Raw genomic sequence first — 27,056 nt, forward strand, 5'->3', positions numbered from 1 at the left:
GGGGAGAAGAGGCCTGAGCCCGCCCCAGCGAGCCCTCTCTCGCGTCACGTGGCGGGAGAGTCCTGTGTCACGTGAGGCCCAGGTAGCGGCGGAGCTACGGCAAGAGAGAGAAGGGGAAGCCGGAAGGGGCGCGAGTGAAGCGAGGGGGAGAAGACAGCTCCCGAGAAGGCGAGGGGTGCGCGTGCGCCCGCCTCTCCCCCCAACTCTCCCCTCGTCCCCGCCGCCCTCCCTTGCGGCCGGGGAGACACCTAGGCCCGGTCTTCCGCGCGCTGCCTGGGTTGTGAGCAGCGTGCGCCCTGCCCTCGCGATTGGCGCAGCCGCCCCTCCCCCTCGTCCCGTCCGTCCCGTCGCGTCCCGTCCCCTCTGGTGCCGCCGGCTGGGTGCCGATGCGCGTCGGGGGCAGCGGGGATTTTTTCTGACTCCCGGTCCCTGCCCCCGCTGCCTTTCCCACCCCATCGCGGGGCCGGCCGCTTCTCCGGCCCCAGGATGCAGAATGTGATTAACACGGTGAAGGGAAAGGCACTGGAAGTGGCTGAGTACCTGACCCCGGTCCTCAAGGTAAGCCAGGCCGGGCTTGCCAGGGGCTGTCAGGTACACGCTCAACTCCGCAGGGACTGAGGACCCGGCGCCGGGAGGGACACCGTGTTTTCCGGCGGGGGAAAGTGTAGGAAGGTGGTAAGGGTGGGATGGGACACAGGCAAAGGTGCAGCACACACCGGAGGTGTTATCCAGCTGCTCTGTAGGGCTTTCGGGCTCTTCAGGTAAACTTGGAGCACTGCTGTCGCCACCCGTCAGAGCTCAGCGCGTCTGGGTACGTCAAGTTGGAAGGTGGTCCGCAGCTAAGTAGATTTGAGAATGTTAAATCTTAACATCGGAAGTCTTTTGAACTTTTTAAACGAGCGTATTGCTTATCTTTTTAAAAACGAAATCAGTATTTGGTATTAAAATGACATGTCACTATTCCTCAAATTTCATAGAAAGTCTCTTATGATTAGGAGTTTGAAAGAGTAAATTGTGACTGAGGTCTCATCTTGTTAGATTTCAGAGAACACTGTGAAGTGCAACATTATCTCCAACAGTACCATTGAACCTACCAGGCAAAACCTCCCTTTCCTGAGTTTTTTAAATAGCCGAAAAACTATTTGTAAATCTTGGGTTTAAGTGATAATAAGGAGCAGCTTGACGCTCCTAGATATACTTATTTTTTTGCATTGTCAGTACGGCGTCTTTAAAGTAAAATTTGTAGCATACTGGTTTTAAAGCAGTGACTTTATTTTCAAAGATAAATTTCTACAAGTGCGTTCAAGTTTTGATAAGTCTTAAAATTTAAGTTTGTTGTCATTGTTTTTCCTTTCTGAAAACTGAGCAATGAGAATAAATGAATAGGGAGTTCTTAAGTGCTTTTATTATTTTTTTAAGCTTTCAGTAAAAATTTTACAAATCTTACGGTAGGGATGAAATACCCATGGAAATGGTTGGTCCTCTTTATTCAAGAAGTTATTCTGATATGCTAGGAATAGTGGGTAGCTTTATTTTGCTCCTGTTCCATGACAAAGGGAAATGTTAGCCCTGTACTTACTTTTTTAATATTTATTTCCAAGACTGATTTTAAAATGATACCTTGTTGGGCCAAGTAAAAAAAAAAGGGGGGGGGGGATAAGTTTATAAATGGGAATTCCAACTCTTGCTATGCTTTTATATATGTTATATGATATATATATATATATTTTACAGTGAAATCCCTTGTAATTAAAATAACTCATTCAACTCTGAAATTGAAAATAATTTTGACATTTAAATCAAATGATTCTTTTGCATATTATGTCATTTTTCAGAAATATGTCTACCAAGGTATGTAGCATTGAAATAATACATATTCTTAAACTTTTTTTTTTCCAAGGAAAAGAAAAAGAGTTCCCAAATTAAATATAAAACTACTGTTTTATTGGTCAGTTGTATTTTATTGAACTTAGAATTATATTTTGAAGAATCATTTTACTTATTCTCCAAACTGAAAAGTGTTAGCTTGTCAGAATGTACTTGTTAGTGTGTATTTTTAGTAATAAGGAAAGCAGAATTATTGATCCTTTCCTTGCCTGTCCCTGTTTACAGAGAGAATCCTGTAGTTTCCTACTAGACATAAGATGGCAAGGAAGAAAAACCAAATCCTTTGAAAGAAACAGTGACTTATCCTAGCAAGTAGAAATTAAGAAAAGTCATGGTACAGTAAAGGCCAAAGTCCTTTCAATGATCTTCAAGCCTCTACTTGATTGGGAGAGACCCTTATCTCAACTGCTACTTTATTCCTTGCTCACTTTGGCTTAAGCCAGTCTAGTCTGTCCTGTTTGTTTCTCCGTTTAATGCTCTCTTGCCTTGTGTTTTTGTATTTGCCACTCCATCTGCCTAAAATGCTCTTTTACAGCTGTGTGGCTTGTTCATTTTTTTTAAGGTCTCTGCTCAGTAGTCACCTATCAGGGAAGTCTTTGTTTTCTCACCATCCTATTTTAAATAGCCATCTCTTTTCCTCCACCCCTGACCAGTTTCCTCTCTGCCTCATTTTTCTTCGTGGTTTTCATTACCATTTGGCTTTTCTCCCTCCACTAGAGTTTAAATTCCTTATGAGGACAAGGATCAGTTTGGTCTATTTTATTCACTCCTGTAGCCCCATTACTTCAAATAGTGCCTGGCACATATTGGTCATTCTAAATACGTGTTGAATGAATAATGTTCATAAATGAATTCTTTCATTTTTGTAGACTGTACTACAAAATCTTACATTTAACTTAAAATTTAGAAACATTTGGTAAATAGCATCTTTGCTTTGGAGGAGAAAATATTGTATCAATATCTTGGTGATATAATAATGGGAAAGGACTAAATAATTTATGACCTCTAGATTTGGGTTCTAATATTACTCCATTGAAATGAGATGTTGGAGATGTTCACTAAATAGTAAAAAGTCTAAACATTTTTAAGACATCTTTATCGTTCTGTAAAAATAAAGATGTGTACAAAATCATTGTAAGACTTAATGTATAAACCTTTGGATGCTTTTCCAAAGAGCTTTGCTCTATTATAGCACTGATGAAATTGTAATTATTTCATGTCAGTTTCCTTCATTAGACTTGTATATTCCTCTAGGTACCAGTGATACATTCTTTTTTGTATGTGCTCCTTTGCCTAGAAGGGTACCAGGCAAATACTTGCCCACAAACATCTTTAATTTGAAAGCGAAAGTGTAATAGGTTAATTCTTTTTGCTCTTTTTAGGAATCAAAATTTAAGGAAACAGGTGTAATCACACCAGAAGAGGTGAGTGTTAAAGATATTCTGAAGCTGTTATGTCTTACAATTATATTAAACTGTGTGGCTTTTTTGTTTTATTAGAAAATATCTTAAAGTTTAATTTTGATTTGATTAAAATTAGATTCTTTTGACTATATTAGCAGTTTTATAGGGACTTCTACTTCCTATGTGAGAAGAAGATGTAACTTCCCTCTCAGTTTGCCACTTCTCATATTTCTCTGTAGTTCCTCTTGATTTAGAAATGGTGGGAGAGGGAATGGAAAATATTCTTGGTCACTTACCCCTCACTTATATTTGTGTTATATTGAAGCTGTGCAGGGAGCTCTTGTAGTGTTTGCTGTGTCTTGCCTTTGTCTGCATCAAACATGAGATTTCATGGCTTTTCATTTGGAAACTTGGCTTACTGCTTGTATGTTTTCTTTCAGTATTTAGCTTAAATATTTTATTGCTACATACTTAAGGCTGACTTTTTTCTCACAATTCTTTAACTTTTTCTACTAACCAAGTAATGTTGAGTCTACCTAATGCTGAAACTGATGGCTATTTTATAGGCCAGTTGTGTTTTATTGAACTTTTAATATAGAATTAGGTTTTGAGGAATCATTTTACTTGTTCACCAAATCTATATAACAAAAATGTTCTCTTTTTTTAGGTAGTTTGTTTTGTTATCCTTTGAGAAATAAATACTGTCCTAAAAATCCTTTTACATTCCAGTTTCATGAATAGTTACAGTTGCATCAGACTTACTTTCTTGTCTTAATAAATGGCGAAAATTTTAAGCTTCACCTTTGACTTTCATTAAAAATACCACTCGCTGGCAATAGAACTTTATTTACTGTTTTGAAAGAAACATTTTGAATTGGGCCATGCTTTGTGATCTGGCTGTTGCTAGAAATTCTAAGACCACACCTAAGAATTTATTGATCTTTCAGTTTTCAATTGTGATGGAATCTCTTGGGTTCCAAATCCTTGTGAGTTCTGAGAATGGTGTGCTGAACTGATCTTTTTATCTGAAATTGTCTTTATTTTTAGTGAAGACAGATGGTGGTATAGAAAGAACCTGGGAGATCGACCTTCTAGACCCATTTCTCTTAATTTCTCCTTTTCTGACTTGGGCAAATCAGTTAAGCTACTACACACAGGCCTCATGTTTTCTCGTCTATAAAATGAGGGGTTTTGGCTAGACATTCTCTAAAGGATCGATTCTACCTTAGGCACCAAGAGTTTAATATTTTGAATACCACATAAAATTAAGTTTTGATATTCTTAACTTTCTTGCCAGACAAACGTATAATTTAGACATAGCTCTGAAAACTATCTGAAATCAAGAGCAGGAATGAAAGTATGCTATTCTTCTTCCACTCTTTGGCTTTATATATGGGAAGATGACTAATTGGTAAATAGACAGTTGGAGTGAGAGATGCAAGTCTGTGGTCATTGGATAGACTTAAGCTAACTGTTTTAAAACAGCTACTCACCATAGAATGAATAACTAACAGTTATACTCCAACAGAGTTGTATCATTAAGTGGTTTATAAATTTCCTCCTTTAAAAAAAAAAATGCAAGGCAAAACTAGCTCAGCTGGGTACCAACCACATAATGCTGGATTGAGAGAGAACACAGTTACAGAGTTCAGTTTGATTAGAATGAGTCTCCAGGAGGAAAATAAGACATAATTTACTTCGGATAAATGATATACTGAGTTGATCTACGTATTTGTTTTCTCTTACTGTTTCTGGGCTTCTGGCTGTTAGTCTCCAGCTCTCTTTTGTTTTCATTGAGAGGTATTGGAAGTACTGTGTTTAAAAAGAGAGGTAGACATTATCTAATACAGAATTGTCTGACTAAAATTAATATACGTATATATATGTGACTGGATTATCAGTAATACAATAGCTTGAAGGATAAAGTTGCTGACTAAAATGTTAATATTGGTTCCGTCTTGTTGGAATTATTCAGTACAGTGCAATTTTTAATCACTGAGAGAAACTACAGCTTGAGAAACTCGAGTCTGCCTTGCATTTTGTTTCATTTGAGCATATAAACCATGCAATAAAGGCCATTGCTAATGAGGATAAATGTGTACATATATTAGCTATCTGTACAATTCTTTGTTCCTTTATAATTTTTCTTCTAGTGTTTTTTAGTTTTTTTAATTTCTAAAAAAATTTTTAATCTCTACACCCAATGTGGGGCTCAAACTCACAAATCCAAGATCAAAAGTTGCATGCTCTACCAACTAAGCCAGCTAGGTGCCCCTGTTGTTTTTCAATAGATGCTACTGGAGGTGCCATGGAATAAAATACTAGAGTCAAGGCAATATCATTAAAGAATTAAGTTTTTGACTGTTTTTGTATTGTATTTTGTTGAGTTAATACTTTTTCAGTAATAAATTAGTTTCTGATAACCACAGAGTTAATGGTAGCATTGGTTACAGTGAACTAAAATGCTTAAAACTTTGGGAGAGAGTATTGTTTTCATTTGGGTTTTTTGTCTTCACTTAACTAGTTTAAATAATAAAAAGATTCTTTGAAATGAAAGAACAGAAACATTTGAAAAGTTGCTGTTGGGAATATGCTGCTAAATCTTATCTTGTTAATGTATCTTCTCTAAAGAAATTACTCTTAGAATTCTTATTTTATAAAATTTTACTTTCTTAAACGAAGATAGAATATTAATGTAGACATTGTTTTCTCAGAAAAGCATTGGAAGATTAAAGGTAACTATTTTTTTTTTTTTTTGGCGTGTAATAACCCATGAACAATGATTTTAAGTTAGAGCTGTTGTGAAACAGAAGTAATTGGGAAAATATGTGCATGTGTATTGCTTGAGTTGGGACACTGCAGTTACGCTTAACAGACTTTCATTTTCTGCTCTCAAGAATAAGCCTGATTCCTGTCTTATAGTAAGATCAGTTCATGCTCATGTATAATGGAAATTCTCAAAAGCTTAAACTCTTTTCTTTCTCAGTTTTTTATTTCTGAAGAAAAACAAAAACTTGTGCAGTGTTCAACCTGCCCAGAAAGTCCAAGGTGTTAGAGGATTCAATTTCTTAACTGTGTTGGTGTTTTCTGAGTCAATCCAAAAGCTTCTAACTTCTTCTCCATTGCTTGGCACTGCGTTTCTCACTCTCGTTAATATGAAAAAGCTTTCAAAATGGGCTGTTATCTGAATTTTAAAAAAGAACAAAAAAAGAGAAGTGTACACTGTGATGTAATAAACTATTCTTACATTGTAGGCCTGTGTCTATTTAGTAATTTTTCACAAAGATCTTCTTTGAGTTTTCAACCACTAGCAAGAATCTCTCTTCATCTTATTTATCCATAAAATGGTTTTGACATTTTAAATCCTGCAGTGTTACCTTTGTTCATTTCATGATACAGTATCCTTTTGGCATTATTTAATCCGAAGATAAAAATTGAATTTAAAATAAAGAATAAAAAATAACACTCAATACTTTTTTTCTTCCAAAATTTAAACTTTATGGATGTAAAAAATGTTGCAGTTTTAGTAATAATAAAAAATAAATCACCAGACTGGTAGAGCAGGTTTGGTGTTGTTTGCATTTATGTGGTTATTGTGTAACAAGATTACACGATGGTCACTTTGGTATTTTACCATCTAACATTCAGTGATGTTCAATTTTTCTTTTTCCTTTTTCTTTATATTCCTTCTAAATCCTAAATAGTTTGTGGCAGCTGGAGATCACTTAGTCCACCACTGTCCAACATGGCAATGGTAAGTAATCTTGAGTGAGAAATCGAAAATTAGTAAAAGGTATGACTTCATAATCACGGCAATTGGCAGAATAAATTAGGGCATGAACTTTAGAATGACCAGTTTAACCCTCTTCTAATAGATTTCTTTGTTAAGCAGTGTACCCATGATACTTAAAGTAAAATAAAGGCTGACAAATTGGGTGTTATACCTATTTTGTTTTGCTCCATTAGAATAAAAGATATTTTTGAGATAAATGTCTTCCTTTATTAGTATTCACTTTCTTTGTAGTGTCTAGGTCTGATCTTACGGTGGATCTTTAAAAATTAATGTTCAAGAGTTCAATAAATATGACCAGCTCACTTTTTTTTTAACTAAAATGTTTATTGAATATTTTTATAACATTAATAAACACAGACATTTTACAGTCTTATGTTTTTTAATCATAAAACTTTGTATTCATGTTCAAAAGTATGTTCCCATTTTAGGAATTAGCCGAAAAGAAGGTTCATGATACTCATTAAGGTCTTAACTGGAAATTTGCTGGTAATAGGCTTTTTACATTTTAATTTTTTTATTAACACTTTTAATTATAAAATTAATTTAAGCAACTTAGCAGATCTCATAACATATTTTAAATATTCTGAATAATAACAATGTTTTAAAACAAATGCTGTTTCAGTACTTTCAAGTACTTACAGTAAAACTACCTGACTGTGGCTGAAAAAGTGATCCCAATACTGGCAGAGCTGTTTTAATTTAAAGGCTAGAATTGTTTTGGAATTACCATCTTGTTTGGATATAAGTGGCTCAACTCCTTCTCCCCCCGCCCCCCTTTTTTTTTTAAATTCCCCCAATGACACTTTTACAATTGTTGTTGAAAGGTGTAGTTTTGATTTAGGAGCAGGGGTTCTAAAATTAATAAAGTTAGAACTGATACTGTTTTCCTTCATATCTAAAGAGCTTAAATAGTTAAAACTGTTTTAAGCCAAAGTTGAAACTCTCTTTTATCTGTGGCCTATTCTCTTCTTAATTTTTATATTTGCACATACCCAAAATAGTTGTTACTGCTCTTTGTCAATTGCTCTTTTAGAACACTGTTTCTTAATGTACAAAAAAAGGCCAAAATGTCAGGTTTATTTTTATGTCCTTGTCTTCCTTACGTGTATTTCTGTTTTGTATTTAGAATTGAGTTAATATCATAGCAGTTGTCTGATGTAGTAAGGGTGATTGATTTTTTTAGATTACAAATTGTCTGTTAAAACTATATTTAGCTTGGTTCTAGCCTACAATTTTTTATATTTCAAGTCAAATAGGTATATAAAATTTAAAATAATATACATTTTATAAAAGGAAGTAATTTAGGATTTTCTTTAATAGGTATACATTTTCTTTAGGTTTCTTAGTCATAGTCTTTATTTGTCTAATTAGTTCAAACATATGATTAATAGTAGTATTATGGAGGTTTGGTATATGGTCAGGCTCTTTAGCAGGTAGTTTATAGTTTCACTTTATGAAATGTGATAGTTGAAATAATTTTATTGTAACTTAGAAGTTAGTTACTCCAGTGTCCATACTGGCCGAACAGCTGGAGCCAAAGGAGATTCATTTAAAACCTGTGCTAGAAAAAGATGATTTGTATGTTACAGTTTCGTGTCTGCAGGCACCATCATGACCTTGTTGTATATTCTTCACTCAGAACTTAAGGCATTGCCATTTCATTGTTGAATTTGACAGTTGAGAATGGTCTAAAGAAGCCTAGGTGGCTACTAAAAGATAGTAGGTCATTTCCTGGCTTTATTTTGTGCTCAAATGTGTTAAACTTTAGACTGAAGCTCTGATAAGGCAGCAGACTCTCAGTTTTTGCAGTAAACCACATGCCGCTCCAGCTCTGGCCAATTCCATTATGAGACCCACAGAAGAATCTTTGAACCAATTCTTGATAGTCCAAAGTAGCTATGAAAAATCAGAAATGGTTATAGCTGGCTCTGACCCACAGAGGGAATAGTGGTGAAGAGCAGGAGCCCTGCTGTTCTGTGTTTTGGTTTTATGACTGTGAGCCATCTGACTTCTTTAAGCTAAAATAGAGATGTTAATATTACCACTTTGAGTTCCGAGGAGTAAATAAAAGTTATTAAGTCTTACAGTTAATAAATACTTGATAAAAGGATTTTTTCTGTTTTCACTCATTATTTTTAACATTATCATCTTGTGACTCAAAGCATCTTTTTTCTCTTAGTTCCAATTTTAATAGAGTGGAAGAAACAAGGATCTTGCCAACCACCTACTTTGTTATGTAATGTCATGCAACTATTTTTCTGGCCTCCTCTTGGTCTGAAGATGAACAATACTTTAGAACTCAAAGTCTGAGATTATACTCACTAAGGAACAACATTTTCTTTTTGTTTGAGGCAAACATAATAGTTGTTTAGTAATTCTGTATTGTTGTCTTTTTTGTCTCATGTGTAATATAAATTCTGTTAGGTCTGTCTGTGTCTCTTAGTACATTTTACTTAAAATGCTGTGTCTTTCCGTGCCCTAACATACATCACTTAACAGTATCCTTCCCAAACCAGTCCTGAGACCGTTTTGTCAAGAGTGTGGATTGTGTAGTTTTGGTATTTAGATGTGATAGCTTCTGTTCTGTCTTTGCCTGTTAAAATAGTTCTCATATTTGGTCCTTTTTACTCTTTAAAGGGCTACAGGGGAAGAATTGAAAGTGAAGGCATATCTACCAACAGGCAAACAATTTTTGGTCACCAAAAATGGTAAGAATTACATTGTGTATATCAGTAAATCTTGCACAAAGAGTTATATTTAAAAAAATAAAACTTAATTTATGCTTGAAGCCATACTTACAGCTTCTCTCAGACAGAAATTTAAAAATTTGATGAAGTGCTGTGTTTTCTGTTGCTAGAGTATTTTTTCCTTATTTGATTTTTACCCTCTTCCTTTTTGTTAACTTCTTTTTGCCAAAAAGATCCACTTGTAAGGTGTGGAGGAAAAGGACCCGAGCAGAGTTGGAATTTTAATGGCCTTTTTCAAAAGTTGACTTCATAGTCATAATTTTTTTAGCTGTTTGATTCTGATCTCCTTTAGACTTAAACATTTGTCATGAAAAATGAAATTGATACTACCTTTGACATCTAAAAGCTCCAAGCTAAAGATTTTATTATCCATTGTGTCTTTTAAAGATTGCCTTTAGGAACAAAATTGTTTTTTGAAACAAGTGGTTTCTTATTTATGAAAACAGCCTCAGAAGGTTGTTATAGTCCCTATCTAATCACAAAACAGCACATTGATTTTTGTTCTGGTTTATCTATTACAGCAAAGGAAAATATGTATAACATACCAGGTTTTTTTTTTCTTTCCTACAGCATATGTTTTATTAGAGTTGCTCATTTATATCCTGCTTGTTTTTTAAAGAAATCAGGAGATGAATAGCAATTTCTCGACTCTACATCATGTTTTTACCTTATAATTGTTCAGTTCTAGGTTTGTGTGAATAAAAATAACTGTTCACACATATGCTATATGAAAAACTTGGCTCCGATATTATAGAAGATAGTAAAATTTAGCAGTTAGTGACTTTTACACTAGCTTATCCTTTATGAATAGCTGGAACTTAGGTATGAATTATGAAATACATATTGAAAGTTACTGCAGCATTGCAAACTGGAGGTCACCTCTACCACCTCTGAGAATGCCAGGTGGTGCCTTCATGTTTTGAGAGTAAAGCCATTAAAATAAGGTATTATTATTCATTAGCCTGAAATTGTACAGTGTCATCTCTGGCTTTAGCTTGCTGTTCTTCACAGACCATCAGGGTAAAGAATACACAGAAACTTTCAAGTAGAGAGGCACTTGGATGGCTCAGTGAGTTAAGCATTGGACTCTTGATATTGGCTTAGGTCATGATCTCATAGTTTGTGGGATTGAGCCCCATGTCAGGTTCTGTGCTGACCGTGTGGATCCTGCCTGGGATTCTCTCTCTCCCTCTCTCTCTGCCCCTCCACCTCTTGTGCTCTCTCTCGCTCTCGCCCTCGCCCTCTCCCTCTCCCTCTCCCTCTCCCTCTCCCTCTCCCCCTTTCCCTCTCTGTCAAAATAAGTAAATAAACAAACAAAAAAAAATTTCAGTAGAACTTTTCTACCTGTGTTCTGACAGAGCTATTTAGGGAAAGATAAGTGTGATCATTAATGTATTTATGAGCTGAATATAATTCTTTAAACACTTACTTAAGCACTTATTAGAAATGAAATACAGTATTTCCTTAAAATGGAATAAATTTTCCCTTTTTTTCTAATGGATTCATAGGAAGCAGATTATGTGCTAGTAACTGTATTTGCCACTTGTTTAATAGTGCCATGCTACAAGCGGTGCAAACAGATGGAATATTCAGATGAATTGGAAGCTATCATTGAAGAAGATGATGGTGATGGGGGATGGGTAGATACTTACCATAACACAGGTAAGAGGAGAATAAAATACTGTATTTTAGTCTAAATTGTTTTAAACTCTTTTACAATCTTTTATAACAGCATTGATTTTATAAAACAACAACAACAAAGGATACATAAGGCACAGTTGTCCCAATACACTTTTACCTGAAAAATAGCAGGAAGACAAATTGGAAAAAAAAAGAAAAAGTGCCTTTGGAGAATACCAAATTTCTATAGTACTGCTACTTCAGTAGCAATTTGAAAATATCCATGTCATTTTCTTTATTTCTAAAGAAAGAAAGACAATTAGTATTGCTGAGTATGCATACTGCTTTGCTTTAGAGTTCCTTATTTACGTGTCATTCCATTGCTGTGTGACGAACTTTAGGACAGGAACTACGGTTGTATTTATTGTACTCAGAGACCCACATTTAAAATTATTTAATAATTATTTGTTCAGTGACAAACACTGTATACTCTGTGGAGGTAGAGATTCATTGCTGAATCCTCAGTATCTAACATAGTATCTGATACACAAGTTGATCAATAGATTTTTGTTAAAGAAATTGACTAAATTTAAGCCTTTCATAAGTGTGTTTGCAGAAGTTGTAAATCTGAATATGATTTTTTATTCCAAGTCCTAAACACCAATTTTGCTACTGTATTTAACTATGTAAACGTAGATTAGTATATGCTGCTATAGCTAACTACCATTTATGACAGAGACAGCAGCATATACTAATGTGCATTTATGTAGTTGTATGTAGTTACATAATATACAGTTACATGAATTAATTAATGTTAGTTAATAGTTAACAATTAGTTAATTTACACAGTTATATAAGTGCCATTTTTGGCTTAGTTTTAATGGAGAAAATGTGTTCTGAGTTTAAATCTAGGTACTAAAGATAAATTTTCTAAGTCCTAGAGAGTAGCAGCTGTATCAAAAGTAGTACTAGCACAGGGTTTCTCAGTCTTAGCACTACTAACGTTTTGGGCTGCGTGATTCTTTGTTGTAGCATTTCCTGTACATTACAGAATATTTAGCAGTATCTCTGGTACTAGATGCCTACTAGATGCCAGTAGTACTTACCCAATTGTGGTAATTAAGAATGCCTCCAGACAGTACCAAGTGTTCTGTGAAGGACATATTGCTGCCATCTGTTGAGACCCATACAGTGGTCAGAGGGCTAAGTAATCTGCACAGGAAAAAGTACCTTGTTAGGTCAGTTTTTCTCTACCCTTAAAAAGGGACACTGCCATGTGTTTCTTCATGGTGATAGAAGCATAGATTCAGTGCTTGGGCTTCTTCATTTGAAACCTGTTTCTTTTTCTTTCTTCCAGGATTTTATTTAAATTCAAGTTAGTCAACATATGGTGCAGTATTGGTTTCAGGAGTAGAATTTAATGATTCATCACTTAAAAAAAAAAAAAAAAAGAGGTTAGAGTGGGAGAGAGCCAAAGCATAAGAGACTCTTAAAAACTGAGAACAAGGGGCGCCTGGGTGGCGCAGTCGGTTAAGCGTCCGACTTCAGCCAGGTCACGATCTCGCGGTCCGTGAGTTCGAGCCCCGCGTCGGGCTCTGGGCTGATGGCTCAGAGCCTGGAGCCTGTTTCCGATTCTGTGTCTCCCTCTCCCTCTGCCCCTCCCCTGTTCATGCTCTGTCTCTCTCTGTCCCAAAAATAAATAAACGTTGAAAAAAAAAATTTTTATAAAAAAATAAATAAATAAATAAATAAATAAATAAATAAATAAATAAAACTGAGAACAAACTGAGGGCTGATGGGGGGTGGGAGGGAGGGGAGGGTGGGTGATGGGTATTGAGGAGGGCACCTTTTGGGATGAGCACTGGGTGTTGTATGGAAACCAATTTGGCAATAAATTTCATATATTGAAAAAAATATATATATATAAAACAAAAATAATGATTCATCACTTAATATATAACACCCAGTGCTCATCCCAAGTGCCCTCCTTAGTGCCCATCACCCATCTAGTCCATCCCCTAACCCACCTCCCCTCCAGCAGCCCTCAGTTCTCTATAGTTAAGAGTCTCTTATGGTTTGCCTCCCTCTCTGTTTTTATCTTATTTTGCCTTGCCTTCCCCTGTGTTCATCTGTTTTATTTCTTAAATTCTACATAGGAGTGAAATCATATATTTGTCTTTCCCTGACTGATTTATTTCACTTAGCATAATATACTCTAGTTCCATCCATGTTGTTGTAAATGGCAAGATTTCATTCTTTTTGATGGCTGAATAATATTCCGAAACTTGTTTGTTTCTTAATGTGTTGAGTGTTAATTAGTCAAGGCCTTAAGAAAATGTGGTTTGAAAACCTTTATTTTTTGACCTTTCCAAAATTGTTCAGCTGCTCTGCTTTAGTTTTCCTCTGTCTGGATGACATGCGCAGGACCTCTATAGGCAATTGTTGACTAACCAAAGCCATTAGTTGTATCAGTATGTTTCTGATGTGAAGTAAATGAGCTATTCTGTTGTCTGGTTGTATTCTATTCCATAATCACTAGCTCAAAATTTGGTGCTATTTACAAAGGCATTCATTACAGAGGTAAGTAGGTATTAGTACGATTGGATTGATGAAAGTCTATTAAAGAAATTCAACAACTGAAAAAATGTTTGCCCTGCTGGAGAGATATCCTTAGAATTTTAGTTTAAACTCTGTCCTGATCTGATTAAAACACTACTTCCGATGGACTCAAAAGGCCATGTGCCCGGTTCCTTAGTTACCTCAGTTCTCTTTGCTTCATCCTTGCTTCTCATAGGTTTCTTTTATTTCTTTTAGCCCTTGTATTAGTCATGGTTCTCAGAGAAACAGAAACAATAGAATGTATATATATAGATATAGATTACATTATAGAGGTAGATACAGGTATAGATATATAGGTATACATAGATTTATTTTGAGGAATTGGCTTACATGATTGTGGGTAGCTAGCAAGATTGCAGTTTATAGGATGGACTGGCCAGCAGGCCGAAGACCCAGGTAAGGGTTGATTGCTTCCGCCTGAGTGTGAAGATAGTCTGAAAGCAGAATTCTGTCCTTCTGAGCACTTCAGTCTTTTCTTATAAAGCCTTCAACTGATTGGATGAGGCCCACCTACATTATGGGGAGTGATCTACTTTACTCAAAGTCTACTGATTTAAATGTTAGAGTCTACAAAAATCTAAAAACCACCTTCAAAGCTACATCTAGACTGGTGTTTGACCAGGCATCTGGACACAGTAACGTAGCCAAGGTGACATAAAATTAACCATCACAGTCTTTGAGAATGTTACCCTCATTAGAGTCATTTGAGCTTTTTTTTTTCTTTGTTAGTCCTACATTTAGAAGAGTCTAGTGGCATACTACTGCATTATTATATATAAATGAATTGAAGAGGTTTATTTTCTTTGTATCTATGTATTGGATTCAGGGAATCATTTTGTAATACCAATTCAGTATGTTAAGATTTGGGTCTTAATGTTATGAAATAATCGTATTTATTATATAATAATTTCTAAAAAAGGATGAAGTAAAAGCATTGTGCTAGAGCTGTGGATTGTGATATTTTCTATTAGTAAAAAGTGAGTTATTCTTTGGACATGTTGAACAGATTTCTCAAAGTTTTAGAAGATTAAAAAGGGAGCAAAGCATATTTTGTATGTAGAGTTTTTTCTCTAGTGTATCTCATCCTTCTTAAACTATCAAATTAGGGGGGCACCTGGGTGGCTCAGTTGGCTAAGTGTCCGACTTCAGCTCAGGTCATGATCTTGCGTATCATGAGTTCAAGCCCCGCATTGGGCTCTGTGCTGACAGCTCAGAGCCTGGAGCCTGCTTCGGATTGTGTCTCCCCCTCTCTCTGCCCCTCCCCTGCTTGTGCTCTCTCTCTGTCTCTCAAAAAATGAATAAATGTTTAAAAAAATTTTTTTTAAATAAACCATCAAATTAGAAAGATTGACATGTTCTCTCTCTCCCTGTCTTTCTGCCCCTCCCCCACTCATGTTCCCTCCCTGTCTCTGTCTCTCTTTCTCAAAATAAATAAAGAAGCTTTTAAAAAAGTGGTGGTGGGGGCGCCTGGGTGGCTCAGTTGGTTAAGCAGCTGACTCTTGATTTCAGTTCAGGTCATGATGTCATGATTTGTGAGTTTGAGCCCTGCATCAGGCTCCACACTGACAAAATGAGGCCTGCTTGGGATTCTCTGTCTCTCCCTGTGTCTCTGCCCCTCCCATGCTTGTTCTCTAAATGAATAAATAAATAAAATAAATAAACTGGCATGTATTTTAAATGAAAATGTACTTAGCTGACTTGTGGTGCTGCCATCTGCTTAGTGCCACCTTCATTGAGACAAGTATGTTCAAGGTAGTTGCTTAATGGGGTGCAGTAGACAGAGCATTGAACTAAAAGGTAGCACATATGGATTCGAATCCCAGTTTCTTCACTGTGAGACTCAGCAAGTCTCATTCATTTCTTTATAAGGAGAAATGATTACCTAATTACCTCAAAGGATAGTGTTTATAAGGATCAAATAACCTATGGAAACAATAAAATAGAAAGGTCCATGTAAGTGTGGTATGGTATTACTACTTCTGGCTCTCCTAGATTTCTGAAACAAATAACATTAATATCTTCTTGAGAAAATTTTAATGCAGGTTTAAATGAAATATGAATATGAATCCTATAGTCTTCTAATGTGTTTACTCTGAGAATGAATATATATTTGATAAAGACTCACACAGGGAAAGTAAATGAGGAATGGTAAATGAGTGATAGAATAATTCATGGTAAAATATCAAATTGGTATATTTTTTAATTTGAGAAGTGCTTTTGGCATTATTTATTCCTATTAGAGTTTATTTGTAAAATACTGCTAACATTGCCTCCTTATTTCAGAGGAGTTGTGAGAATTTAGGTAATTTTAAGTGTTAATTTATATGTTGTTTGAATCTGGGAAATGGTAGATGTTTACACTTTAATTCAGGTATTTTTTTGAATTTTAAACAGGTATTGCAGGAATAACTGAAGCAGTTAAGGAGATTACATTGGAGAGCAAGGTACTGGTTAATTAGTTACATTTCTAAATTCAGTGTTGTAATTATTTGCATATATATATTCTTATTCAAGCTTTTTAAAATTCGAGTTATTTTTTTCTCCTCTCACTTTTTTATATGATCATATCAAAACTACTCCTTCTCAGTGCTTATCTTCCTAAATCTGTGTATGATAAAATTTTTTTTTCAGATTGTAACTGGTAAAAACAACTAATTGTCACTAATTGGGAAGGCTACTACGCTAGTTTAAAAGAAATTTTTTTATTTTTAAGTACAAAATTTTCTGTGAATAGAAGTTTTTGAAGAGGTTTATGTACTTAGTGATTAGTAGCTACTAATTTCAAATTTTGTAGTTTAAACATTGTCTTAAGTAATTTACTCATTCCCTCTGTAATCTCTTAATTTACTGTTGTTTTCAGTGGAAGTTTTTGTTTTTGAAAATTTTGTTTTTGAAAATTTAAAGGTAAATTTTAACATCATCCAGAATGGATTTTGACTGAGTGGGAGCTAAATCAGTTGGGTTTTATTGTATGGTTTATTGTGGGGAGAGGGGATAAAAATCTGTAACGGGGTGGAATTTTTCTGCTTGAAAATTTTCAGTTAATTCAAGCTAACTTTATTATAGAAACTTTTCATTTCTAAAGAGAGGATGATTGAAGCTGTCTTCATATTTTTATATTTGAAATAATATGAAAAATACAAAATGCCTTTATTCTTATCTTTTCTTTATTATTTTGTTAATAGATCTCTTAGAGAGCAGAATGTTTGGACAGAATAATTGCATTTCTTTTGTCCTTAGGAAACACTTGATACAACATTTGCTACAAGTTTAAGATACTCTTTTTTGTGTGTTTTTATCATTTAGATCTTTTGGGATTCATAACTGAGTCTTAACAGGAAGGGTTAGAAACTAAAACAAGTTTTCTTTTTGTTTTGTTTTTTTAATGTACAGTTTTATGCTTGCTAGGGATTAAGGTTCAGTTCATTGGCCTGAAAATTCAGCTTTTTGAAATTCTGTTTTTTGGAGAGTTTGAATGACTGAAAAACCCCAAAATGGCTTTGGCTACTTTAGAAAATCTTGTTTACTCCGGCTGTTAATTATGTATCCTTCAGCCTTTGGGAATGATAAATGGCAGTGTAGTGTGGGGTAGCATTTTATGATAGGTTGATGATAATTCTTGAAAGAATTTTTTATAAATGCCGTAGTGGTTAATATGGTACTTGATATCCCATCTAACATCCTTATGTCCTACTAAAGTGTGACTACTTAGAATAATGGACAACTGGAATGTATCTTTCCTGTCATTTCCTATTTAATATAGAATTTATATTATTTTTCATAATTTAGTGCTTAGAATATTTGTTGTCCAGACCCAAATATTAATCTTTCTTGTTGATTTCTACTGTATTCTGTTTCAAGTATGATCACCATGACATCAACATGATTAAAATTTCCCTTAACAATCACTTTGTCAGATATTGGCTCTTCTAATAATTACCCAGATATTATCTTTCTTCTCTGGTTTCACATTTTGAGTGTAGTAATGATACATACAATTTAAGCTTCTAGTGGTAAATAAAATCTTCCCTAAGTAAAATTACGAATTAGGTGAAACTAGATATCCAGGATTTTTTTTTTTTTTTTTTTTTACTACATTGACTTCACTTTTTTAGAATATTGATTTTGTGAAATAATTCTATATTAGGCTTGTCTTTGGTTAGCATTATTCTTTTATTCTAGTGCAAATATAGGTTAAAAATTGAACTGAAATCTTACATATTATAGTAACTGTAGAGTCTGATAATTTTACTAAATTCAACTGAAGATATTGTTAACAAATTAGAACATAATGTTTGATTTCTAATAAGTTTAACTTATAAATGTATTGTGATTTATAAAATATACCTTTTTTTTCTTTTAAATTATGTGTGTAAGTAAGTTATAACTATGAACCAGTTTCCTAATACTAATGAATTGGTTAAATAAAAATACAGTTTTTTGGAAGTGCAACTGACAACTATTTTTAAATGGAGAGCTTAGGTGATTCTTGGTACTTCTATAATACTTTTATATTTTTCAGTCACAGCACTTAGCATATCATTTTTAATATTTGGCTTATGGGTTTGTCATCTCCAGTGGAGTAGGAGTTTCTTGAGGATAAGAACTGTCTTTACCACTCTTATTTTCACGGTGGTTTGCACTGTGCTGATGCATGAGTGCTCAGTGTGTGAACTAATGGACATACTTAAGTGACTTTAAATATACTTATTTTCAAAGGACAGTATAAAACTTCAAGATTGCTCAGCAATATGTGAGGAGGAAGAAGAGGAAGATGAAGGAGAAGCTGCAGATATGGAAGGTATTTGTGTTCTAGATTTGCTTTAATCACACTAGAATATGGATTTTGGAGTATTTCTAGTTGAGGTGGACAAGAATTCTACTCCATTGTGTTCTAGGTTTTAACATTTAACAACCTACAGAGGCTTTTATTTAAACTTAAGTAGTGCAGAACTTACCTTATCTTGGACTCTTCTACTTTACCTAAGGCATAGCCTTGATAGTATTATTTCTAGTGGGATACATCTTAGTCATAAATCTTTAACACTGGGGACAGCTCTAATTCTTTTTTTTTTTTCTTTAATGTTTATTTCTGAGAGAGAGAGAGAGAGAGAGAGAGAGAGAGAGAGCGCGCCTACAATGTGGGCACATGCTTGAACAGGGGAGGGGCAGAGAGAGAGGGAGACAGAGAATCCCAAGCAGGCTCCATGCTGTCAGCGCAGAGCTGGATGCAGGGTTCAAACTCACAGACCAAGAGATCATGACCTGAGCCAAAATCAAGAGTTGGACACTTAACCCATTAAGCCACCCAGGTGCCCACTTAAAAGCTAATTCTTGAAAACTATTTTAGAGCAGAGCAAAGTGTGCTCTTGTATTATGCATTTACTTTTCTTCTTTTGACCAAATACATAGAATTTATGGTGAGATAGAAATGTTCTGTAGCACGCAGAAGTGGAAGATGGTGCCAGGGAGAGTCGAGGTGCTGTTAATAGCAAGTGGCGTTTGCTCATGAGGAGATGACGCGTAGCTGAATTACCAGCATAGTCTTGACTCAAAGTACTTTTCTGTTTTGTTTTCTAAATTACTTTTGAGTCTTCATGAAACCTAGCTGTATATCTGTTACTGAATTCTAGTGAGAGTTTTGTCCTTATTTTTGTGGCAAACACCCATTCTTGGAAGAAATCTGTATGAGTTACTTGTAACCAGAATTGCTCACAGCAACCTCACATACCAATCATCCCAGTGATCGACTTCTGTATCTAAACCTCCAGTCCAGATATCCTGAACTTCAGAGGTACTTGTGTAGTTTCCTTTGTACCTGGATGTCTCATAATTGTCAGAACCACCTTCTTGCACAAATACTTTTGCGCATTCCATCTGTCTGAATGGTGTACAGTTACCCAGGCTGGGGTAGAGGGTAGGAAGAAAACAGTGAAGAAAGCACTGTTTTTAGAGTACAAGTTGTGGGACTGCCTTAAATATCTGACCGACAGCCTTTTAGTGTGTTTGTGACATTTCCCTTGGATAGAGCTGAAGAAAAAATTGCTGTGTGTGGAATTTTGCTTAAAAAACTGTGTTGATGGTATAGGAGGTAATATAATAATTAATATAACAGGCAGTTTTCATTAGTCAGCAAATGTTTATTGGGCAATATAGTATCTATGTAGCAGGCACTGTTCTTGGTGCTAGAGATAAAGCAGTAGACATCTTACGGAGCTTATATTCTAGTTATGGGAGACAAAAAAAATAGATAAGCAATATACTTTATTAGGTGGTTATAAGTATTAGCAAAATAAAGGAGGGGGAGGGGACAGAGTCTTGGGGAGGGATGAGTACTATTTAAAATAGGTTGGTCAAGAAATTCATTGAGAATATGAATTTTAAGTAAAGCCTGGCAGGAGGTGAGTGAGCAAGCTATTTGGATATCTGAGGCCCTGAGGAAGGAGCTTGTGTGGCTTATATAAAATACTGTGAGCAGGGGCACCTAGCTGGCTCGGTCGGTAGGGCATGTGACTCTTGATCTCGAGGTCATAAGTTCAAGCCCCACATTGGGTACAGAACTTACTTTAAAAAAAAAAAAAATCCTGTGTCCAGAGATGAGCGAGGGCAGAGAAGTAAGGCATGGAGTCAATGAGGTAACCTTGGGACCAGATCATGTAGGGCCCTGGATTTAATTCAGTGAGATGAGAAGCCATTGGAAGGTTTTTCTAACTAGAAGAGCAACTTAGAATAAGATTTACTATTTTAACAGAATCACTGTAATTGTTGTATTGAGAACAGGCTGAAGGGGATTAGGGACAACAGGACGCTGTTTGGATAATCTAGGCAAGAAATGATAAGAGGTTGGGCTCGAGTGGCAACACTGAAAGTGATGAGAAATAGACTTCTGGACATATTTTGAGGGTAGGGTCAAAGGGATTTGCTGCTGAGTGGGAAGTGGCATGGGAGAGACAGAGTAGCCAAAGATTTTTGGTGTGAGTGTCTGGCAAGGTGTCTTGAACTGAGATGAGGAAAATTGTAGGACCAAATAGCTTTGGAGGGGGAGTTTAGGAGTTCAGTTTTAGATGTGTGCTGTTTGCCATGTACATTAGTCATTCCATTGGAGCCATAAGTGAAGAGTTAGATATTGTGAGCAGGGGTAAATTTGGGGATCAGTAGCATTTAAAGCTATCAGACTGGATGAAATCATCAAGGGAGTAAGGGTAGATAGAGAAAAGACAAAGTCCAAAAACTGAGCCCTTGGTTACTATAGAGTTTTTTTAAAAGAAAAGAAAGAAAAAAAAGGAAATAAAGTTGAGATGAAGAAGAACCAAGCATAGAAGTTAGTAAAGGAGAAGCCACTGAGATGAGAGGCAAAGCCAAGGAAAGTGTTCAGGAAGGTGGGAATAAATCATCCAGATGGTCTTGGAAGGTCAGTTAAGATGAAACCTGGGAATTTACCCCTGGATTCAGCAAAGAGGAAGTCACTGATGATTTTAATAAGCACACTTTATGCAATTATATAAACAGCCTTATGTTATACAGTGGAGTCACTGGAGGGTTCTACAGTATCATGCCATTTGGTATTGCTAATAGACAGTAGTGTGGACCAAGCCTTGCCATGCTAATGTTCTCTGGCTTTGTCAGGTATAGTGCTGCTTTGGAAGTGTGGAATTAGCCCACTCATACCTATTCAATATCTTCAGTTAAAAACAAAAGCAGGGGTGCCTGGGTGGCTCAGTCGGTTAAGCATTCGACTCTTGGTTTTGGCTCAGGTCTTGATCTCATGGTTTCGTGAGTTTAAGCCCTGTGTCAGGCTCTGTGCTGACAGTGCAGAGCCTGCTTGGGACTCTCTCTCCCCCTCTCTTTCTGCCCTTCTCCTGCTCATGCTGTCTCTGTCTCTCAAAATAAAAAAGTCAATAAATAAGTAAATAAAGTAAAAACAAAAGCAAAAACCCAGGTTTTGAATCATACTCTGAAGTAATATATGTTATTTGGTTTAAGAAATCTTGTACTTGATTAATCTTTTGTTGCTTTTTATAACAGAATATGAAGAGAGTGGATTGTTGGAAACAGATGAGGTTTGTAAATTGAGTTTTTAGTTAACTTTTACTGAATAAACTTGCTGATTAATATTTCTAATAGTATCTTGATCTTTCCAGTAAACTTTTATTTGTATGTTTACATTGGTTATAGTGTATAACATTTTAGCTTTGACTTTTAAGTTCTATTTGTTTTTGGAAAAAAATATAAGGTGGGAAAATTACCTTTTCTAAATTGTTACATTCATACTAATTTTAACGGCTGTAAATTTTTCTCCATTATTGCTAGGCTACCCTAGACACAAGGAAAATGGTAGAAGCTTGTAAAGCTAAAACTGATGCTGGAGGTGAAGATGCTATTTTGCAAACGCGAACTTACGACCTTTATATCACTTATGATAAATACTACCAGACACCACGGCTATGGTTGTTCGGCTATGATGAGGTACAAACAGAAAATATATTTATAATTTTTGGATTTAATTCCTTTGTCATTAGGTCCATGTGTATATACTGTGACCTTTTAAATTTTAGAAATCATTTGTTTTATAATTTCATGATTAATACTGAACTTGATTCTTATTTTAAAGAAACTATGAATTATTCAGTGTGACAATAACACTACTAAGAATTAAACAGAAATAATCTGCTACATATTTATTGCTTTGTTCTTGAGGTTATTCATTCAAAATATAAGAGAAATTGAACTTAGTTTCTTGTATTAAATTTTGGGGATATTACATTTGTTGCATACATAAGACATTTACAAAATGATCATGTTGCGTGTGTTTTTTTTCCTTAAGACGGAAAACCTTTTTTTTTTTTTAACTTGTTTACGTAATTGAATTAAGGGATAACTGAAATAAAATCAACTTGTTTTAACATGTATGTCATTCTTATGACTATAAATGGGAAAATAAAAAAGTAAAACAAAATAGGCCCCAAAGATGAATTATAAAGTTATAAAGTTGTTTCGACAGCTATGAACCTACTTTTTTGTGGAATCTTTACTGCAGCTGAAGTTATATAACCTTGGTGTACAGACTCCTTCCTCCTTTCCCTAGTATAAATAAATTGTAATTTCTTCCCCAAAGAGTCTGGTGATTCGAAATAGTCTGTAATAGTGTATTGCAGGTGATATGGGAGGGAGGGATATATCTATTTTAAACATTGAAGTTTAGGCCTGAAATTTTTTAAGTGTTTTTTGTTTCTTTGTTTTTGTTTTTGTTTTTTGAGAGAGAGCGCAAGAGGATCTGAAACAGGCTCTGTGCTGACAGCAGCCAGCCCAATGTGGGGCTTGAACTTCTGAACCACGCAAGATCATGACCTGAGCCGAAGTTCGATGCTCAATTGACTGAGCCACCCAGGTGCCCCAGGCTTGAAAGATTTTAAACAGTGATTTCAAAACATTTTTTATCATTTCAGCAAAGGCAGCCTTTAACAGTTGAACACATGTATGAAGACATCAGTCAAGATCATGTGAAGAAAACAGTGACCATTGAAAATCACCCTCATCTCCCACCTCCTCCTATGTGTTCAGTTCACCCGTGCAGGTGTGTGTGTGTGTGTGTGTGTGTGTGTGTGTGTGTGTGTGTGTGTGTTGTGTGTGTGTTGTGTGTCCATAAGGATTTATTACTTGAGAGTCTGTAAACAAAGTGTCCTAACAGAAAAGTTTAATAAGCAAGTAAAATTCTCTTTTGTCTTTTTTAGAAAGGTTCTTGTGCTTAAATATGTAAGAACAAAGGAAAAAGACCCAATTTATTATAAGTTTAATTAATAAGACTATTTTTTGTTCTCTTTGTGTGTTTAGCTATAGTGTAGTATAGATCTTTGTGGTTTTACTGTTTTCAGCTCCAAGAATAGTTTAGAAGATGCTCTTTAGATTAAAAAGTACTCATCATTTAGACATGGTTTGCCCTATTGTGATAAATCTTGCTATGAATGTGGAGTATAAAGTTATCCTTGTGTTTTTTATTTATCTCCTTTTATTGGTTAGTGAAGGAAGATGTATTCAGAGTTTCTATTTTCCTTTAGTCTCCAGTTAAGAGATATTCAGCCCTACTATTTGGGATTTTCTTTGCATCATTGTGTTTTCGTAGGGCCAAGTAAGTGAAGCGGGCTCTATATGCACAATTTACTCTGTTATTTCTAATGGGTAACTCTTACAAATCACTGAGAAATTCTGGTAACAATATTTTTTGGATGAAAACTTTGGTATTCCATTGACTAATTAGATGCAACATTCTAGTTTTTAAAAATTCTTAGTATTTTCTTATTTTTTGCAACCTCTTTATCCTCATACTTTATCCAATAGAAAGCCTAGTTCATTTTTCCAGTTCATTTATGTCAAGAGTTGTTAATATTGCTAACTGAAAAGTAATTCAAGAGTCCTTAGTTTTAGTTTTGGATTATCTGAAAGGTTTTCATTTTATTTTGTTGCCTTCTCTGATGGTTTGAGGTTTTAGGATGGTGCTTATCAAACTGAGGCATGTCTCTTTCTTAGCTGTGTTAGGGAAAAGAGATAAGTAATTTAACTGGTAATTAATGTTAAACGTTTTAATAAATGGCTGTATTATACAATGTAATGTAAGTAGCAAAAAGTTGGGGGCCTATAAGGTAAGATTTCAAGTACATTTTAGGCCTGGCCATGGGCCACCTCAGATTATGTTTTTGGATTCTCAGGACTCTGAGAATCTTTTTTTTTTTTTTTTTTTAACTGTATTTTATTTTTATTTTGAGAGAGAGTGAGCAGGGGCTTATTCTCAGCTAAATATTTGAGCAGCTGAAATTCCAGCATTGTAAATATGTCTCTTTTTTTTTTTTTTTTTTTGATTAGCTGTTACCATGTAGGTTTTTTGAATTTGCCTGGTATAATTCTTGTTTCTTAGAGCACACAGCCCTTGCTCTGCAATTATACCCTGGCATGGTTTCCCTTTTCTCTAGTTTTCTGCTGCACTATCCCCCAAACTCCTTCAGCCCGCATTGTAGGATAGCTAACTAGTGCCATTGTGTTTGTGACTACCATAGCTTTTAAAATTTAGCCTGAGCTCCAGTAAAATATTCTACGTGACTCAACAATCTGATTTGTTTGGGAATAGGAAGGAGAATATTTTATAATATAACTATTACGTTAAAATTAATTCACTGACACTAATAAGGTAGATTCCTTGCTTTTCCTATTTTGATCTAATCTATGCTGATAAGATTTATTTATTCTTTTGCTTTTAGGCATGCTGAGGTGATGAAGAAAATCATTGAGACTGTTGCAGAAGGAGGGGGAGAACTTGGTGTTCATATGTATCCTTACCTGTGTATGTCATTAGTGGCACATTGGCTCCTAGGATTGTTTTCCTCTTTGGGACATGTAGTATAATGTTAATGACACAGTACCTATAACTTGTTTTAGCCCCTCATAGCAGCTTGCTAGTTGCTTTTGTTTGTGGAGGAGGCAATGGCTAAGAGTATGTGAATATAGAACCATTGCTCTTAATGGAAAAAAACGGGCAAAAAGAAGAGTAACCTCCTAATTTAGAGGATAACACTTGAGTATCTTTTCCCTAAGTATATTTCCAGTTTAACTATTATTAAAAAATGTGCTTCCCATCAGGTAAAAGTAAAGTTAGGTTGTGTCATTCTGAGGTCTCTGAAACAGAATTCAGCTTAATAGGTTAATAAAAAGTAAAGCACACGAAGTATATTTCATATATTCTTAAAATAGAGTATCTTTTTTATTTTAAGAGCACCCTTCTTATATCTTACTATGGTTTTCCTACTTCTGGGGTTGACAAGAGTAAACTAAGTAAACTGCTGGATCCTGAAATACATGTACCCATAGCATGGATTTGGCAAAAGCAGCCAAAGTCAATAATGTAGATGCCAGATAGTTTACATAAGTTTGGTGCTACATTGATATAACACTTGGTTCTTGCCACTTAGTGTTAGATGTAGACTGTGAGGGGTCACCCCTGTCTTAGAACTGTAAAGGACCTAAAAATTGCTAATAAAGTGTGTCCCTCAGAGGAACACTGGGCTTATTTGACACTGAAACAAACCTGGAACCCTCGGACCAAGCCAATCTGATTCCTGAAACCCTATTGCGCATAACTTGAGCATTCATCTCTGTGTTGGAGACTGGGTAGCGACTTGTAAGACTCTGTGTTTAATAATTGAGTCATCAGTTCCCCCAATAAAAGTTAAGGTCTTAATATTTTCAGGTGCAGTGGAACATAGAAAAAAAATTCAGGATTTTATTAAACACAGTCTAGTGTAGCAGATTGTATGGCAAGTACATACACTAACTACAATCAGTCCTTATGGAGGGTTTCCACTTAATTATTTTTTTCTCTTTTGCTTCAGTGCTTTTATATTTTTTACCCTGTCTTATTTTCTAACAAACTAATAGGCAGTAAAGGAACCATTTCCCACTCATTTAAACATGAACAACCTTGTTCTCACTTTTATATAAAAAAAAAAAAAAAATGGGCTCATGCAAACTCATACTTATTAGGAAGTTTCACATTTAGATGCTAAATGGGAGTAGGTCAAGCAGTCTTCAAGTTACAGAGAACCTCATGTTGAATAGACACAAACTTCCATGAATTATTTTTTAATATACTTAAGATTTTGTCTTATGTATTTTTTCTGAGAAATTGTTTAATAAGGATAATTACAATGTTAGCTTAAATCCTAGTACTATTTACCAATCAATTTTCCTTAGCTAAAGACCTTTAGGTATCTTCTAATTTTCTTGAAGTTCGTACAAGCTGTCATTCCAACAATAGAATATGACTACACAAGACACTTCACAATGTAACGAAGAGAGCATAGAATTTATCCTAATTACTGGTTCTGATTTTTAAAGAATTAACCCATAGATGTGACATTGACCATATACACCAATATGTACAATTTCTCTAATAAAGGGACTTATATGTTTATGCATTAAATAAAAAAAGTTCCACTACCA

The 27,056-nt window shown here is 35.2% G+C and overlaps 1 protein-coding gene across 1 annotated transcript; it reads left to right on the top strand.

Moving 5' to 3' along the window:
* The first annotated feature begins 162 nt into the window (after window positions 1-162).
* Window positions 163-27,056, top strand: ATG3 (autophagy related 3). Its single transcript, XM_047100356.1, has 12 exons — window positions 163-558; window positions 3,270-3,311; window positions 6,995-7,044; window positions 9,721-9,791; window positions 11,385-11,492; window positions 16,464-16,513; window positions 18,789-18,870; window positions 22,095-22,129; window positions 22,380-22,535; window positions 23,516-23,643; window positions 25,319-25,387; window positions 26,822-27,056. Exons 1-12 carry the CDS (start codon window positions 487-489, stop codon window positions 26,901-26,903), a joined length of 945 nt encoding a protein of 314 aa, XP_046956312.1. The 5' UTR covers window positions 163-486; the 3' UTR covers window positions 26,904-27,056.

The sequence above is a fragment of the Lynx rufus genome, unplaced genomic scaffold (assembly GCF_022079265.1).
Source record: "Lynx rufus isolate CCGP_SWC_20201006 ecotype Redwood Valley unplaced genomic scaffold, mLynRuf1.p SCAF_5, whole genome shotgun sequence".
NCBI classification, from domain to species: domain Eukaryota; kingdom Metazoa; phylum Chordata; class Mammalia; order Carnivora; family Felidae; genus Lynx; species Lynx rufus.

Coding starts and splice junctions, on each gene's coding strand:
- ATG3 (XM_047100356.1), top strand. CDS start 487: ATGCAGAATGTGATTAACACGGTGAAGGGAAAGGCACTGGAAGTGGCT. Junction 3,312..6,994: donor GTGTAATCACACCAGAAGAG/GTGAGTGTTAAA, acceptor AATCCTAAATAG/TTTGTGGCAGCTGGAGATCA. Junction 11,493..16,463: donor AGATACTTACCATAACACAG/GTAAGAGGAGAA, acceptor AATTTTAAACAG/GTATTGCAGGAATAACTGAA.